General features: G+C 35.3%; 2 protein-coding genes across 4 annotated transcripts; one reads left to right on the top strand and one right to left on the bottom strand.

Annotated features, from left to right (window-relative positions):
- Nucleotides 1-676: 676 nt before the first annotated feature.
- LOC111996766 (probable pectinesterase/pectinesterase inhibitor 58) lies at nucleotides 677-1,542 on the bottom strand. Its single transcript, XM_065763589.1, has one exon. The coding sequence runs from the start codon at nucleotides 1,540-1,542 to the stop codon at nucleotides 778-780; it is 765 nt and encodes a 254-aa protein (XP_065619661.1). The 3' UTR covers nucleotides 677-777.
- Nucleotides 1,543-8,742: 7,200 nt separating this feature from the next.
- On the top strand, nucleotides 8,743-13,035 carry LOC111996718 (uncharacterized). 3 transcript variants are annotated; one of them, XR_010625031.1, is made up of 6 exons: nucleotides 8,743-9,030; nucleotides 11,378-11,456; nucleotides 11,548-11,604; nucleotides 12,165-12,302; nucleotides 12,388-12,444; nucleotides 12,543-12,582. XR_010625031.1 is itself a non-coding variant. In XM_065763597.1 (6 exons), the coding sequence occupies exons 1-6, from the start codon at nucleotides 8,825-8,827 to the stop codon at nucleotides 12,633-12,635; spliced, it is 531 nt and encodes a 176-aa protein (XP_065619669.1). In that variant the 5' UTR covers nucleotides 8,744-8,824; the 3' UTR covers nucleotides 12,636-13,035. The 3 variants fall into 3 exon arrangements, 2 of the variants coding, with proteins under 2 accessions (XP_065619669.1, XP_065619668.1); XM_065763597.1 differs by having other exon boundaries at nucleotides 8,744-9,030; nucleotides 11,554-11,604; nucleotides 12,258-12,302; nucleotides 12,543-13,035; XM_065763596.1 differs by having other exon boundaries at nucleotides 8,745-9,030; nucleotides 12,258-12,302; nucleotides 12,543-13,035.
- The last annotated feature ends 421 nt before the right edge of the window (nucleotides 13,036-13,456 follow it).

Consider the following 13,456-nt stretch of genomic DNA (forward strand, 5'->3'; position numbering starts at 1 on the left):
GTTTGTTTTCACTTTCGTTTATCTAATTGTTGGTATTCACGGCTTGGTTTCCCCAAAAGTGTGAGAAACTTTTGAAATCTTCTTTTGAGTACATGTCTCCTAGATCTGAGTTCGTGTCTTTTTTTTTTTTTTTTGGAAATTGATAAATTAATTAATTTTAGATATTGACATATTATTTTAAATGCCAATTCAATTTTTTATTATTATTCTAGTAGCTACATAGGCTTTAAATGTGACAACAATGCACACCATTTGCCACATAAACTTTTTCCGTTAATGAGTTAACGGTGAGAATCAAATTGATTGCAAGTTAAAAATATCAAAGACCAAATTGACTGACTACTACCAAAATGTAGAGACAAAATTGAATGTAACTTCAAAATGTAGGGACCAAAATGGTGTTTTCATATTTATTTTTAAAGGTTACACAATATTAAAATTATTGTGAAAACCAATAAAGAAGATGATTAACAATATTTTTTTAAAATAATTTGATAGTTACAAAGAAGAATGGAGATTTAAATCTTAGATATTTCTGTTAGAAATATTACGAGGCATGAACTAGTTAATTTACGAGATTTTTTGACATGATTAACGTACGGTGCCATGAGTGGAAAATTTGGCTAGTTCAGCTTGTTGCATATATGAATACTTGAAGGCCTTGAAGCATCATATTAAAAAAAAAACAGCAATAAAAGTTTTCATATATCTTGGAAGAATTCAATCAATGTACGTATCTTCTTATAGATTTCCACTCAATCAAAAATTGCACTTGTTCTAGACTTTTTCTGTTTCGTTAAGAAAAGCAGGGTGGTAAGGCACTCCGGTAGCCTTAATCCAAGTATCACCACCAAGGAACCTCCCTGGTGTAAAGTCTAATGCATGTTGAGCGGTGATGGTCTTAACCCCACGCCATTTTACTCGTTGTGTTGTATTTGAACCAGGTCCTACGTTCTGAAACTCAGTGTAGAAGCAAGTGTTGATTCCGAAATTGCCTAACCAAGGTGACCATCCTTCAGGCTGGATCAGATCATCAAGGTGGGTTTTCATGATGATGGTCCTTGAGAACTCCTTCCATGGACGGCCTAGATATACTTTGCGTTGGAATCTAACAGGGTACAATGCAGGGTCTGCAACAACTTTGGAGTTTAGGAGGATTATTGCTGATGGCTGGCGCCTCTCCTTCCTACCTTGTGCAGTCACGATGCATTGTTGGTTGTCCATTGGCTTGCGGACCACGAAAGTGCAGTTTTGGAAGACGGCAGCAGAATCACCGAAGACGAAGTCAATTGTACCGGAGATGGTGCAATCGCGGTAGAATTGGCGCTTGGTGTGCGCGTAAAGCGTGTCTTGGTAACCGGCAAATGAGCAGTTGTAGAAGACGGACAAGTCGGATTGAACCTTCAATGCAACAGCCTGATGTTTCTCAGCACCAGCAGTGTTCTCGATTCCAATATTCTTAGCAATGAAGTAATCTCCGGAGACACCTGCATAAGTTGAATCCTTTAGTCTCAAGAATAGATAGAAACATTCATAATACATTGATTTGCCACAACATGCTAGCAAATAAGTAGATAATGTTTCATATCATTTAAAATTTAAAAAAAAAAAAAAAAAAAAAAAAGGAGTAAAATATCAGCATTATGACCTGTTGGGGGGAATATTTTCAAACACTTTGAAGACAATATTTTTCTCTAAAATTAAAATGAAAAATAATTATAAAAAAAAAAAAACATCACTATTTTTAACAATAACTTTAAACCCAATGATTTTTTTTTTCCAAGTGTTAATTTGAAGTCTTACAAATTTCATCATCATTTAGTTAAAAATTGATATAAACATCTGCAATGACATTAAATTTAAGTATAGTATCTAACAAAAATATATAGGGTTGTTAATGGGCCGAGTTTGATGATCAATTTTTTTTTCATAAAAAAAAATAAAATTGTTACTTTGAAGTGTTACAAATTTCATCATCATTTATCTAAAAATTGATATAAAGTATAAACATGTGCAATGATATTAAATATAAGTGTAGTATCTAACAAAAACACATAGGGGTGTTCACGAGTCGAGTTTGATTAAATTGAGGGTCTAACATCATCCCTTTGAGTCTGAATTTTGCACCCACCACTAACCAAATAGGATTTGGATTTTCAATCAATCATCCATTTTGAATTGGAAATTGAATTGAATGGATTCTAAAGTTGAGTAAGGCACAACAATGATGACAAGATAAGGATCTTGTGGATGTTAAGAGTGACAAGAAAAATATAGTACAACAAAGAATAAGAATGGTCACAATAAGGGGCAAGGTGGGTGGGTGAGCAACAATGAGGACTAGGTGATAGTGGATAAGGCACATCGATTGATAACAAAGGTCCAAGTGTGAGAATTATAGGAAATTGTTAGGAACTCGGTGGTTCCTAATGGGGATGGATAGGAATTATAAGAGAATTGTTGGGAAATTGACTTAATTCGATGTAGTCACCCTTCATAGAGAAATATAAAGAGAGAGAGAGAGAGAGAGAGAGAGAGAGAGAGAGGAAATACACTAAGCAATGAGTTGATTTATTCTTCAATGATGGAAATGTGATTACAAGTAAGTATTTATAACACCATAAAACTATTTTATTGGTCCAAATGGCATTATCCTAATGGTCCTATTATTCCCTTTGTGCATTAATAATTTCAACATGTGTTAAATGTGATTAACATGCTTGGAATTGTAACTAACTAACCAACTAACTAACTAAATAAAACATTACAACAATTATTATCTATGTACCTATAAGTGTTCCTAACAGAAATCAATTCGGTCGATGCATGATTATGGATTTTTGCCTTCAAGATTTACCATAAACTAGAGGATTGTCCATACATCTTAAAAATAGACCCACCCTTTTCACCCATTTAGTATTGGTTGATTTCAACCCCTGTGGCTATCAAAGGAGGGGGGGGGGGGGAGGGTGGGGGGGTGGGGGTTTAAAAGTTTCAAAACGTGACTTTGAAAAGTCGAGTGTCAAGTTTCCCACATAAGGAATTCAACACACACAACCCACCCAACAAAGAACTAGAAGGGACACCCATTTCCTATAAAGGAAACTAAGATCTAGACATTACCACACAAATCTAGATGGAGATCTAGAGAGATTTTTGTTCTCCCTCAATTGCCACAATATTACTAATCTACTCCAGTCTCCATGTAGTTGTCGCACCACACCTAAAATCCAATTGGATCCAACTGCTTTATCCAAGGATATTGGCCAATTAAACACCTGAATGTCTACAAACGCCAATGAGTTAGATCTTTTCAAACCTAAAGCCTTTGAGTCAGGTTAAATGAAAACCTATCTGAATTCAAAGAAAAAATGTTATTTTTAAGGACACGATTTGATCCCTAAGCCCAAAGGATTAAAGGATTTAGGCCCAAAGAGCCCAATACAATGAATTTGTAGAGAATGTGTTAGAAAACTAGGCTCTAATGAGTTAGACAACGATTATAGTGGGCCCAGATGACAAGAAAGCAAAGATAAACTAGTTTTATCCAAAGAAAATTATCTTTGGCACAATCCGAGGAGATCAGTTCTTGTATATATTTCTTTTGAATTTGATTACAAGTCTAGTTCCTGTTGTTACAGTGTTTTTCCCTTAATTTTTTGATTTCTCCTTCTCAGGGTATTCTTTCTCTTTTATACTGTCTTCCTTCTTTCATCTCTACCCTCCACGTGTAGACTAGGTTTCTGGCGTTGATCCTTGTCCCATTAGCACTTTCCTGAAGTCTCTGGGAGTAGTTATAAGGCTGAAAATTACTGTTCAAGTATCACTTTCACATTAATGTGGTTAGAGAGTTAGCTACAGAGTATTCAATGCGGTGGTAGTAGCTTTCTCTTAGATATTTCATAACTTCTCTTTGTCTTATGCTTTCATGATGTGTATCCTTATCAATAGAATCTCCCAGAACGTTGCTTTGGAAGGTAGACCACACATTCTAACCTTTGCTTTGCTCAGCGGAGGAGGCATTCCTTTTCGAACCACCTTCTTGGACCCTCATGACCAAACCCCATTTCTTCATTTACTAATGCGAACTTCCATGACAGTGTTTACCTGTCCTCGGACTATTATATGCCCTTGGATTGGGCCCTCGGGCCAATATATATATACACATTACTGGGCCCATCATTCTAACAATTTTTTTTTTTTTTAAATATTGGGCCTGGGATCCAATCCAAGGACATCTAGTAGTCCAAGGATGGGTAATTGCTGTCATAGAAGTCCGCATTAGTGAATGAAGAAATGGGGTTTGGTCATAAGGGTCCAGAAAGGTGGTCCGAGAAGGAATGCCTCCTCGGCTAAGCAAAGCAGAGGTCAGAAGGTGTGGTCTACCATTCAGAGCAACGTTTCGGGAGATTCTATTAATAAGAATACATATCATGAAAGCACAGGACAAAGGGAAGTTATGAAATATCTAAGAGAAAGCTGCTACCACCACATTGAATGCTCTGTAGCTAACTCTCTAGCCACATTAATGTGAAAGTGATACATGAACAGTAATTTTCAGCCTTACAGCTACTCCGAAAGACTTCAGGAAAGTGCTGATGGGACAAGGATCAACGCCAGAAACCTAGTCTACACGTGGAGGGTAGAGATGAAAGAAGGAAGACAGTATAAAAGAGAAAGAATACCTTGAGAAGGAGAGATTGAGAAATTAAGAGAAAAACACTGTAACAACAGGAACTAGACTTGTACTCAAATTCAAAAGAAATATATACAAGAACTGATCTCCTTAGATTGTGCTGATGACGATTTTCTTTGGATAAAACTAATTTATCTTTACTTTCTTGTCATCTGAGCCTACTATAATTGTTGTCTAACTCATTGGAGCTTAGTTTTTTAATTCATTCTTTACAAATTTATTGTATTGAGCTCTTTGGAACTAAATCCTTTAATCCTTTGAGCTTAGGGATCAAATTGTGTCCTTACATTATTAATATCGAGCAATTACTTAAATAATTTTTATATAATAATCTTTTTATAGTAAAATTAGTAATTACTAATTTTACCATAAAAAAGAGTATTCTTGTTGTAAATGAATAGTAATAATAAGACACTTTTTACTTTTAGTCAGCGATATTAAACTCGACTTGGCCAGGGCGGTCGGACTAGTAACCCAGTGAGCCGGCACATAGACTAGTCCGAGTCATCAATTGAATTGGATGTGCACAAGATCCAACTAAAACCAGTAAAATCTAGCGAGTTTTAAGCAAACCATGTGACCGATTTTAATAACCTAGCCGGATTTGTGAATGGTAAAATTACATTACTAGCTCATTATGTGATAATATGTTAATTTAAATAAGGGAAAACCTAAGAGCATTCACACCAGTTAATGTAAAATCATGTAAAATAGAAAAAGAAACTGATTTTACACATTTTGGCTCAAAATTACATTGCATCAGTTCCTCTAAAAATGTCTAAAATCGTTTATATCTATACACGAGCTACAGTAACCGTGTAAATTTACACGGTTACTGTAAGTAGAGTGACAAGAAAAATATAGTACAACAAAGAATAAGAATGGTCACAATAAGGGGCAAGGTGGGTGGGTGAGCAACAATGAGGACTAGGTGATAGTGGATAAGGCACATCGATTGATAACAAGGTCCAAGTGTGAGAATTATAGGAAATTGTTAGGAACTCGGTGGTTCCTAATGGGGATGGATAGGAATTATAAGAGAATTGTTGGGAAAATTGACTTAATTCGATGTAGTCACCCTTCATAGAGAAATATAAGAGAGAGAGAGAGAGAGAGAGAGAGAGAGAGAGAGAGAAATACACTAAGCAATGAGTTGATTTATTCTTCAATGATGGAAATGTGATTACAAGTAAGTATTTATAACACCATAAAACTATTTTATTGGTCCAAATGGCATTATCCTAATGTCCTATTATTCCCTTTGTGCATTAATAATTTCAACATGTGTTAAATGTGATTAACATGCTTGGAATTGTAACTAACTAACCAACTAACTAACTAAATAAAACATTACAACAATTATTATCTATGTACCTATAAGTGTTCCTAACAGAAATCAATTCGGTCGATGCATGATTATGGATTTTTGCCTTCAAGATTTACCATAAACTAGAGGATTGTCCATACATCTTAAAAATAGACCCACCCTTTTCACCCATTTAGTATTGGTTGATTTCAACCCCTGTGGCTATCAAAGGGAGGGGGGGGGGTGGGGGGGTGGGGTTTAAAAGTTTCAAAACGTGACTTTGAAAAGTCGAGTGTCAAGTTTCCCACATAAGGAATTCAACACACACAACCCACCCAACAAAGAACTAGAAGGGACACCCATTTCCTATAAAGGAAACTAAGATCTAGACATTACCACACAAATCTAGATGGAGATCTAGAGAGATTTTGTTCTCCCTCAATTGCCACAATATTACTAATCTACTCCAGTCTCCATGTAGTTGTCGCACCACACCTAAAATCAATTGGATCCAACTGCTTTATCCAAGGATATTGGCCAATTAAACACCTGAATGTCTACAAACGCCAATGAGTTAGATCTTTTCAAACCTAAAGCCTTTGAGTCAGGTTAAATGAAAACCTATCTGAATTCAAAGAAAAAATGTTATTTTTAAGGACACGATTTGATCCCTAAGCCCAAAGGATTAAAGGATTTAGGCCCAAAGAGCCCAATACAATGAATTTGTAGAGAATGTGTTAGAAAACTAGGCTCTAATGAGTTAGACAACGATTATAGTGGCCCAGATGACAAGAAAGCAAAGATAAACTAGTTTTATCCAAAGAAAATTATCTTTGGCACAATCCGAGGAGATCAGTTCTTGTATATATTTCTTTTGAATTTGATTACAAGTCTAGTTCCTGTTGTTACAGGGTTTTTCCCTTAATTTTTGATTTCTCCTTCTCAGGGTATTCTTTCTCTTTTATACTGTCTTCCTTCTTTCATCTCTACCCTCCACGTGTAGACTAGGTTTCTGGCGTTGATCCTTGTCCCATTAGCACTTTCCTGAAGTCTCTGGGAGTAGTTATAAGGCTGAAAATTACTGTTCAAGTATCACTTTCACATTAATGTGGTTAGAGAGTTAGCTACAGAGTATTCAATGCGGTGGTAGTAGCTTTCTCTTAGATATTTCATAACTTCTCTTTGTCTTATGCTTTCATGATGTGTATCCTTATCAATAGAATCTCCCAGAACGTTGCTTTGGAAGGTAGACCACACATTCTAACCTTGCTTTGCTCAGCGGAGGAGGCATTCCTTTTCGAACCACCTTCTTGGACCCTCATGACCAAACCCCATTTCTTCATTTACTAATGCGAACTTCCATGACAGTGTTTACCTGTCCTCGGACTATTATATGCCCTTGGATTGGGCCCTCGGGCCAATATATATATACACATTACTGGGCCCATCATTCTAACAATTTTTTTTTTTTTAAATATTGGGCCTGGGATCCAATCCAAGGACATCTAGTAGTCCAAGGATGGGTAATTGCTGTCATAGAAGTCCGCATTAGTGAATGAAGAAATGGGGTTTGGTCATAAGGGTCCAGAAAGGTGGTCCGAGAAGGAATGCCTCCTCGGCTAAGCAAAGCAGAGGTCAGAAGGTGTGGTCTACCATTCAGAGCAACGTTTCGGGAGATTCTATTAATAAGAATACATATCATGAAAGCACAGGACAAAGGGAAGTTATGAAATATCTAAGAGAAAGCTGCTACCACCACATTGAATGCTCTGTAGCTAACTCTCTAGCCACATTAATGTGAAAGTGATACATGAACAGTAATTTTCAGCCTTACAGCTACTCCGAAAGACTTCAGGAAAGTGCTGATGGGACAAGGATCAACGCCAGAAACCTAGTCTACACGTGGAGGGTAGAGATGAAAGAAGGAAGACAGTATAAAAGAGAAAGAATACCTTGAGAAGGAGAGATTGAGAAATTAAGAGAAAAACACTGTAACAACAGGAACTAGACTTGTACTCAAATTCAAAAGAAATATATACAAGAACTGATCTCCTTAGATTGTGCTGATGACGATTTTCTTTGGATAAAACTAATTTATCTTTACTTTCTTGTCATCTGAGCCTACTATAATTGTTGTCTAACTCATTGGAGCTTAGTTTTTTAATTCATTCTTTACAAATTTATTGTATTGAGCTCTTTGGAACTAAATCCTTTAATCCTTTGAGCTTAGGGATCAAATTGTGTCCTTACATTATTAATATCGAGCAATTACTTAAATAATTTTTATATAATAATCTTTTTATAGTAAAATTAGTAATTACTAATTTTACCATAAAAAAGAGTATTCTTGTTGTAAATGAATAGTAATAATAAGACACTTTTTACTTTTAGTCAGCGATATTAAACTCGACTTGGCCAGGGCGGTCGGACTAGTAACCCAGTGAGCCGGCACATAGACTAGTCCGAGTCATCAATTGAATTGGATGTGCACAAGATCCAACTAAAACCAGTAAAATCTAGCGAGTTTTAAGCAAACCATGTGACCGATTTTAATAACCTAGCCGGATTTGTGAATGGTAAAATTACATTACTAGCTCATTATGTGATAATATGTTAATTTAAATAAGGGAAAACCTAATCATGCAAATTGTTTTTATCAACCTTATATATATATATATATATTTTTTTTTTTTTTTCTTTCGCTTTTTTCTTATTCTAGTAACTTTGCAAGTTGTAATAACACTATTATATTATATATTCAACCCCCCGCCTCCTCTTTATTATTCTTTCTCTTACCAATCTCTCTCTCTTTCCGGGTACCAATGGCGGCCTCGTCTTCTTCCGCGTCCTCATACTCTTCATCCTCCTCCGACCCCGATTCCACATCAACTTCCTCTCACCGTCGCCGTCGTCACCGAAGTCGCAAAGACAGAGAATCCCTGAAGATCCGAAAGAAAAGCCATTCCCACACCAAACGACGTCGTCGCAGACACTCTTACTCTTCATCCTCTGCCTCCCATTACTCCAGGTCTTGAAAAAGGAAACCATTTTTTTTTCTTTTTTTGGGTTTTTTGAGGAACATGATATATATAGAATAACTTTTGGGTTTTCTCTGTTCTTGTATTCATATTTTAAAATTTTTGTTTTTTGTTTTTTGTTTTGTTTGTTTGTTTTGTTTTTGTTTTTTGTTTTTTTTTTTTTTTTTTTTTCTGTTTTTGGTTTGTTTTGTAAATTCCTAATTCACCCAAAAAATTAAAGCCATTTTTGTTGTGCAAAATGGTTTAGAATAGAAACTAGGAGTAGAATTTGTTTTGGGTTTTCTGGGTTCTTCTTATTTTTGAGCTTTGTGTGTTTTGGTTGCTCATGTAAGTACAAATTAACCCCAAAAAAACAAAAAAGAACTCATTTTTATTTTATGGGGGACATAGATTAAGATAAAATTAATTATAGAAAATGAAGAGAGCTAATGAAAGCTAGGATTAGAATTAGTTTTGGGTCATCTGGGTTTTTATTGTTGTGCCTTGTGTGTTTTGCTTGGTTATGTAATTACTAATTAAACCCCNAGTAGCTTTTTTAAAAAAAAAAAAACCCCCCCCCCCCCCCCCCCCCAAAAAAAAAAAAAAAAACCAATTCTTTATTGGTTAGATGTAATTCTAGAATGAAGAGAGTTAAGGAAGATAGAATCAGAATTGGTTTTGGTTTTGGATTTCTGGGTTCTTATTATTTGAGCTTTGTGTGTTTTTGCTATGATTCTATGTTTGGGTATTATGTTGTAGTTGCTTGTTTTATTCTCTGTTTGGTTGCTGGGAAAACTTGGGGGGGAGAGCTTAAAGAAATTGAATTTGTGAGTTCTTTGAGGTGAAAATCATAAGCTTTTCAGAAATCCAATTGAGATTTCTAGTCTAATTTTTAGCTTTTGTTCAAATTTTGTGGTTGTGGTTATGGTTATGTGATTTGTCTGATTAACTCCGGTTGTTTTGATTAATGATCTTTTTGTTTGTAAAGAAAGTTCATGGAAAAATAGTCTTTTAGTTAGAAATATAAGAGCTAAGGAAGGCAGGACTATGTTTAGGGTTTATATTCTTTGGCTATGTAAGTATGTAACTAGTAGGAAGCACGAACACTTCATTTAGAGTGTCATACCTGTGTCGAATCTGTGTCATACCCATGTTGTATTGGCAGTTTTATGTTATAATTTTTCAAAAATTGCTCGTGTTGCTATGTTGTACCTGTACTTGTGTCTGTGTCTATGTCCGTGCTTCCTACTGTAACTGTTTTATTTTGTACGTTTTATATTATTGTTCTTGTTGGTTTATTTCTTTGTTTGATTGCTGGGGAAGCTTGGGGATGGTGAAGAAGATTGAAATTGTGAATTTTCTGAGGACCTCTAGTTTTTGAGAAACCCAATTGAGGTTTTTATTTTTACTTTTATTTTTTCTGGAGTTTTGATGTTTATGGTTATGTGATTTGTGCGATTAGTTTGGTTTGTTGGATTGATGATATGTCAGTTTAGTTACTGAGAAATTTTAGGAAAATAAAAAGGTATATTAGTTGAGGTTTTTGTTATGGGACTATTAGATAGTTATTTATAATTTTTTTTTTTTTAAATTGCGGATTATGAAAGCTACTGTTTCAATTGTATTTAGATGTTCTTTTTTTCAATTGACTTATTATGCTTACAAATAAGTTGTGAAAAAGTACGGTTGTACCTAGGAAAAGTGAGGCTGTTAAACACCATACATAAGCTAGCTGTGAAAACAAGTTGGCATTTTAGGCTAATTGAAATGGACTCTTACTGGTGCTTCTTTGATGATTATGAGGATAGACAATTAACATGAAGACCGTAAGGTGGGGTCTTTATTTGAGAATGTGTTAGAATTCAATTTTGATGTGTAAATTAAATGTAGCTACCAGAACAATTGTGGGGAGTGATAGGATGTGGGAAAGTGAGAAGCTAACAAGTATTATGATATTTAATGACTCCTGTATATCTGCATTTTTGGAACAAGTGGGACCTCAAATTCCATTTTCTCAGCCTTCAGTTGTGGGAGAGAAGGTGGTTGTGCTTCCAAATCCAAGAGAGGACTTCTCATGATTAGGATTTTCTGGGAAACATGGTTTAGATAAGTTGCCTTCTTACTCTTTTATGTGTCTCTATGTGGGGTTTTTTTTAAAAACCTATTTACCTATCTGGAAGGGGTTGATAGCAAGGAACCATGGTCTAGATGCAATGATGCATATTTGAAATTTTCAATAGCTTCTGGAATTATATATAGATTTTTCAGGGATTGTCCCTTTTTTTTTTTTTTTTCTATGGAGGATAGTAAGAAGATTGGTTTTTCTAACATACTTTGTATATTGCTGAGTTGTTGTAGGAGTGACAGTTCTTCTGACAGTGAGCATGAAACATCTAATCATTCAAAGAGGCACAAGAAGAATGACAAGCCAAAGAAGGTGGTCATTGAACTCCTTTTTTTACTTCTCTTGTTACATCCTCTGCTTGTCTTCTTATCCTGCTTCATTTCCCTTCATTTTCTTGAACAAGGAAAAGGACCGAAGCAAGAATCATCGTCATAAACAGCATAGTCACAAACTTAAAGAGGTAGGCGGTTATAGCTATTTATAGGTTAATTGCCTCCATATGATTTTTTTTATTTATGGTAGTGGTCAACTAGTACTTTCTTCCTCCTATTATGTTCGAATTCGATTTTTAAGTAACTCTGAGACATTTGAATGGCGTTTATTTGTAATTCCTAATCAAGCTATTGGTATCTAAATTGTGAGTGAACTGTCATCTTTAACTGCAGAAATAAAATAACATTGTTGTTAACTGGACATTGAATAACAATGAAATTGTAAAATGTATTTGGAATTTAAATTTCAGTCAGTGCCGTACTCGCATTGGTTTATAAGAGAGCTTTCCTTTCTTTTCCAGAAAAATAAAGATAAAATAGAAGAAAAGAACAATCCTCTCTCTGAACTTCTTGATGCAATTTGTATTTTCCATGTATAACCTCAAAGTTCAGGAAGTTATAATGCATGTCTAGCAATTATCACTGCATTCACAATGTTTGATTTCAATTTATGTGATATACATATCAATATCTGAGGTGCTTATGGTACTTTCTGCCTGTTTTATTGATTGGCTCTTCGAAATTGGAGCTGGGGTCTGACATGATGACTGGGTGCTTGATTGGTTTGCCTGGATGTTTGTTTATGGGTCTGGTTTGTCCTGGCAATGGGAGCCATATATAGAAGCAGCAGGATGAGAGAAGCAGCGGCCCTGTACAGCTTTCCAAGGTTTTCACTGAACTCTAGTTAATAAGATTTGCAGTCTCAATTTTTATTGTTTTGCTGTTGTTGCAACTTTATATGCTTCGTACAGTTTCTAGGGCGTGAGAAGGATGATGGTGCTCGCCTCAGTGCTATATCTGGAAAAAAGGTTAGGATATCTATTACCTTGTACTGTAGCCTCAATGAACTGTGTAGGAGATTATTTAAACAGGAAATGTGATCATCAATTATTTTTCCCTAATGTAGATTCGGTTGAAAGTTGAGAAAACAAAGGAGGATAAGTTGGCGGAGAACAAAAGAAATGAATTGTTGAAATTTCTAAATGCTAGTTTTGATTGATCTTGTGGAGCCTGGAGTCAAAAGTCAATGGAATAGAATCTAGACAGTGTGAAGCAATTGAATTAGCAACTTCTTGCAAGCTTAAATATCTTTCTTGAAAACCGAGGTGCCTAGCTTTGGGTCATATTTTACTAGTCATGTTTTTGTTACTCATGAGATACATAAACCATTGGTAAATTGGAGTTTGAGCTTTTATTCATTCAAGTTATGGTGAGAAGCTGGGTATATATTTGACTTTGGTGTTGTATTGTATCAAATTGGTGCTTCCTTCATATTATTGACTAATATTTGCTCAAGAAATTGTAACAATCCCCCGCCTCTCCCCCTTAAAGTTTTCAACTGGAGAAAAGGGCTTATGGGCGTAATGGTTATAGATCGTGATGAACTGATTTTGATGCAATGGTCTTTTACACATATATGGTGGCATGGACTGCTTTATAAAAATATGTCTAGATAGACAGATATTAGAAATATAAGTGTGTGGGTTTTCGTTTTGTTAATGGTGTTTAATTCTGCTGGACCTGGACCTGTTTAGCTGTGCTTTGAATCCAAAATTCCTTTGTACCATTCTTGATTTCTGTTAAAGGCTAGAAGACAAATGATGGAAAACCTCACATTATGTAGTCTCTAAGAATAGCTTGATCCAATTACTCTTCTTGCCTTAATATGTTCTGTTGGTTGGTGCTTGAACATATAAAGCTAGTAGGGCGTTTGATAAGGTTGAGTTTGGTTAATGGCCGCCTATTTCAACTTAAGTTTGTTTATTTGTTTTTGTTTTGTTGTTTAGTTTAGAAAACTTTGATTAAAGCTTACAAGCTACC

Source organism: Quercus suber, unplaced genomic scaffold (assembly GCF_002906115.3).
Source record: "Quercus suber isolate HL8 unplaced genomic scaffold, Cork oak 2.0 scaffold_515, whole genome shotgun sequence".
Lineage (NCBI taxonomy): Eukaryota > Viridiplantae > Streptophyta > Magnoliopsida > Fagales > Fagaceae > Quercus > Quercus suber.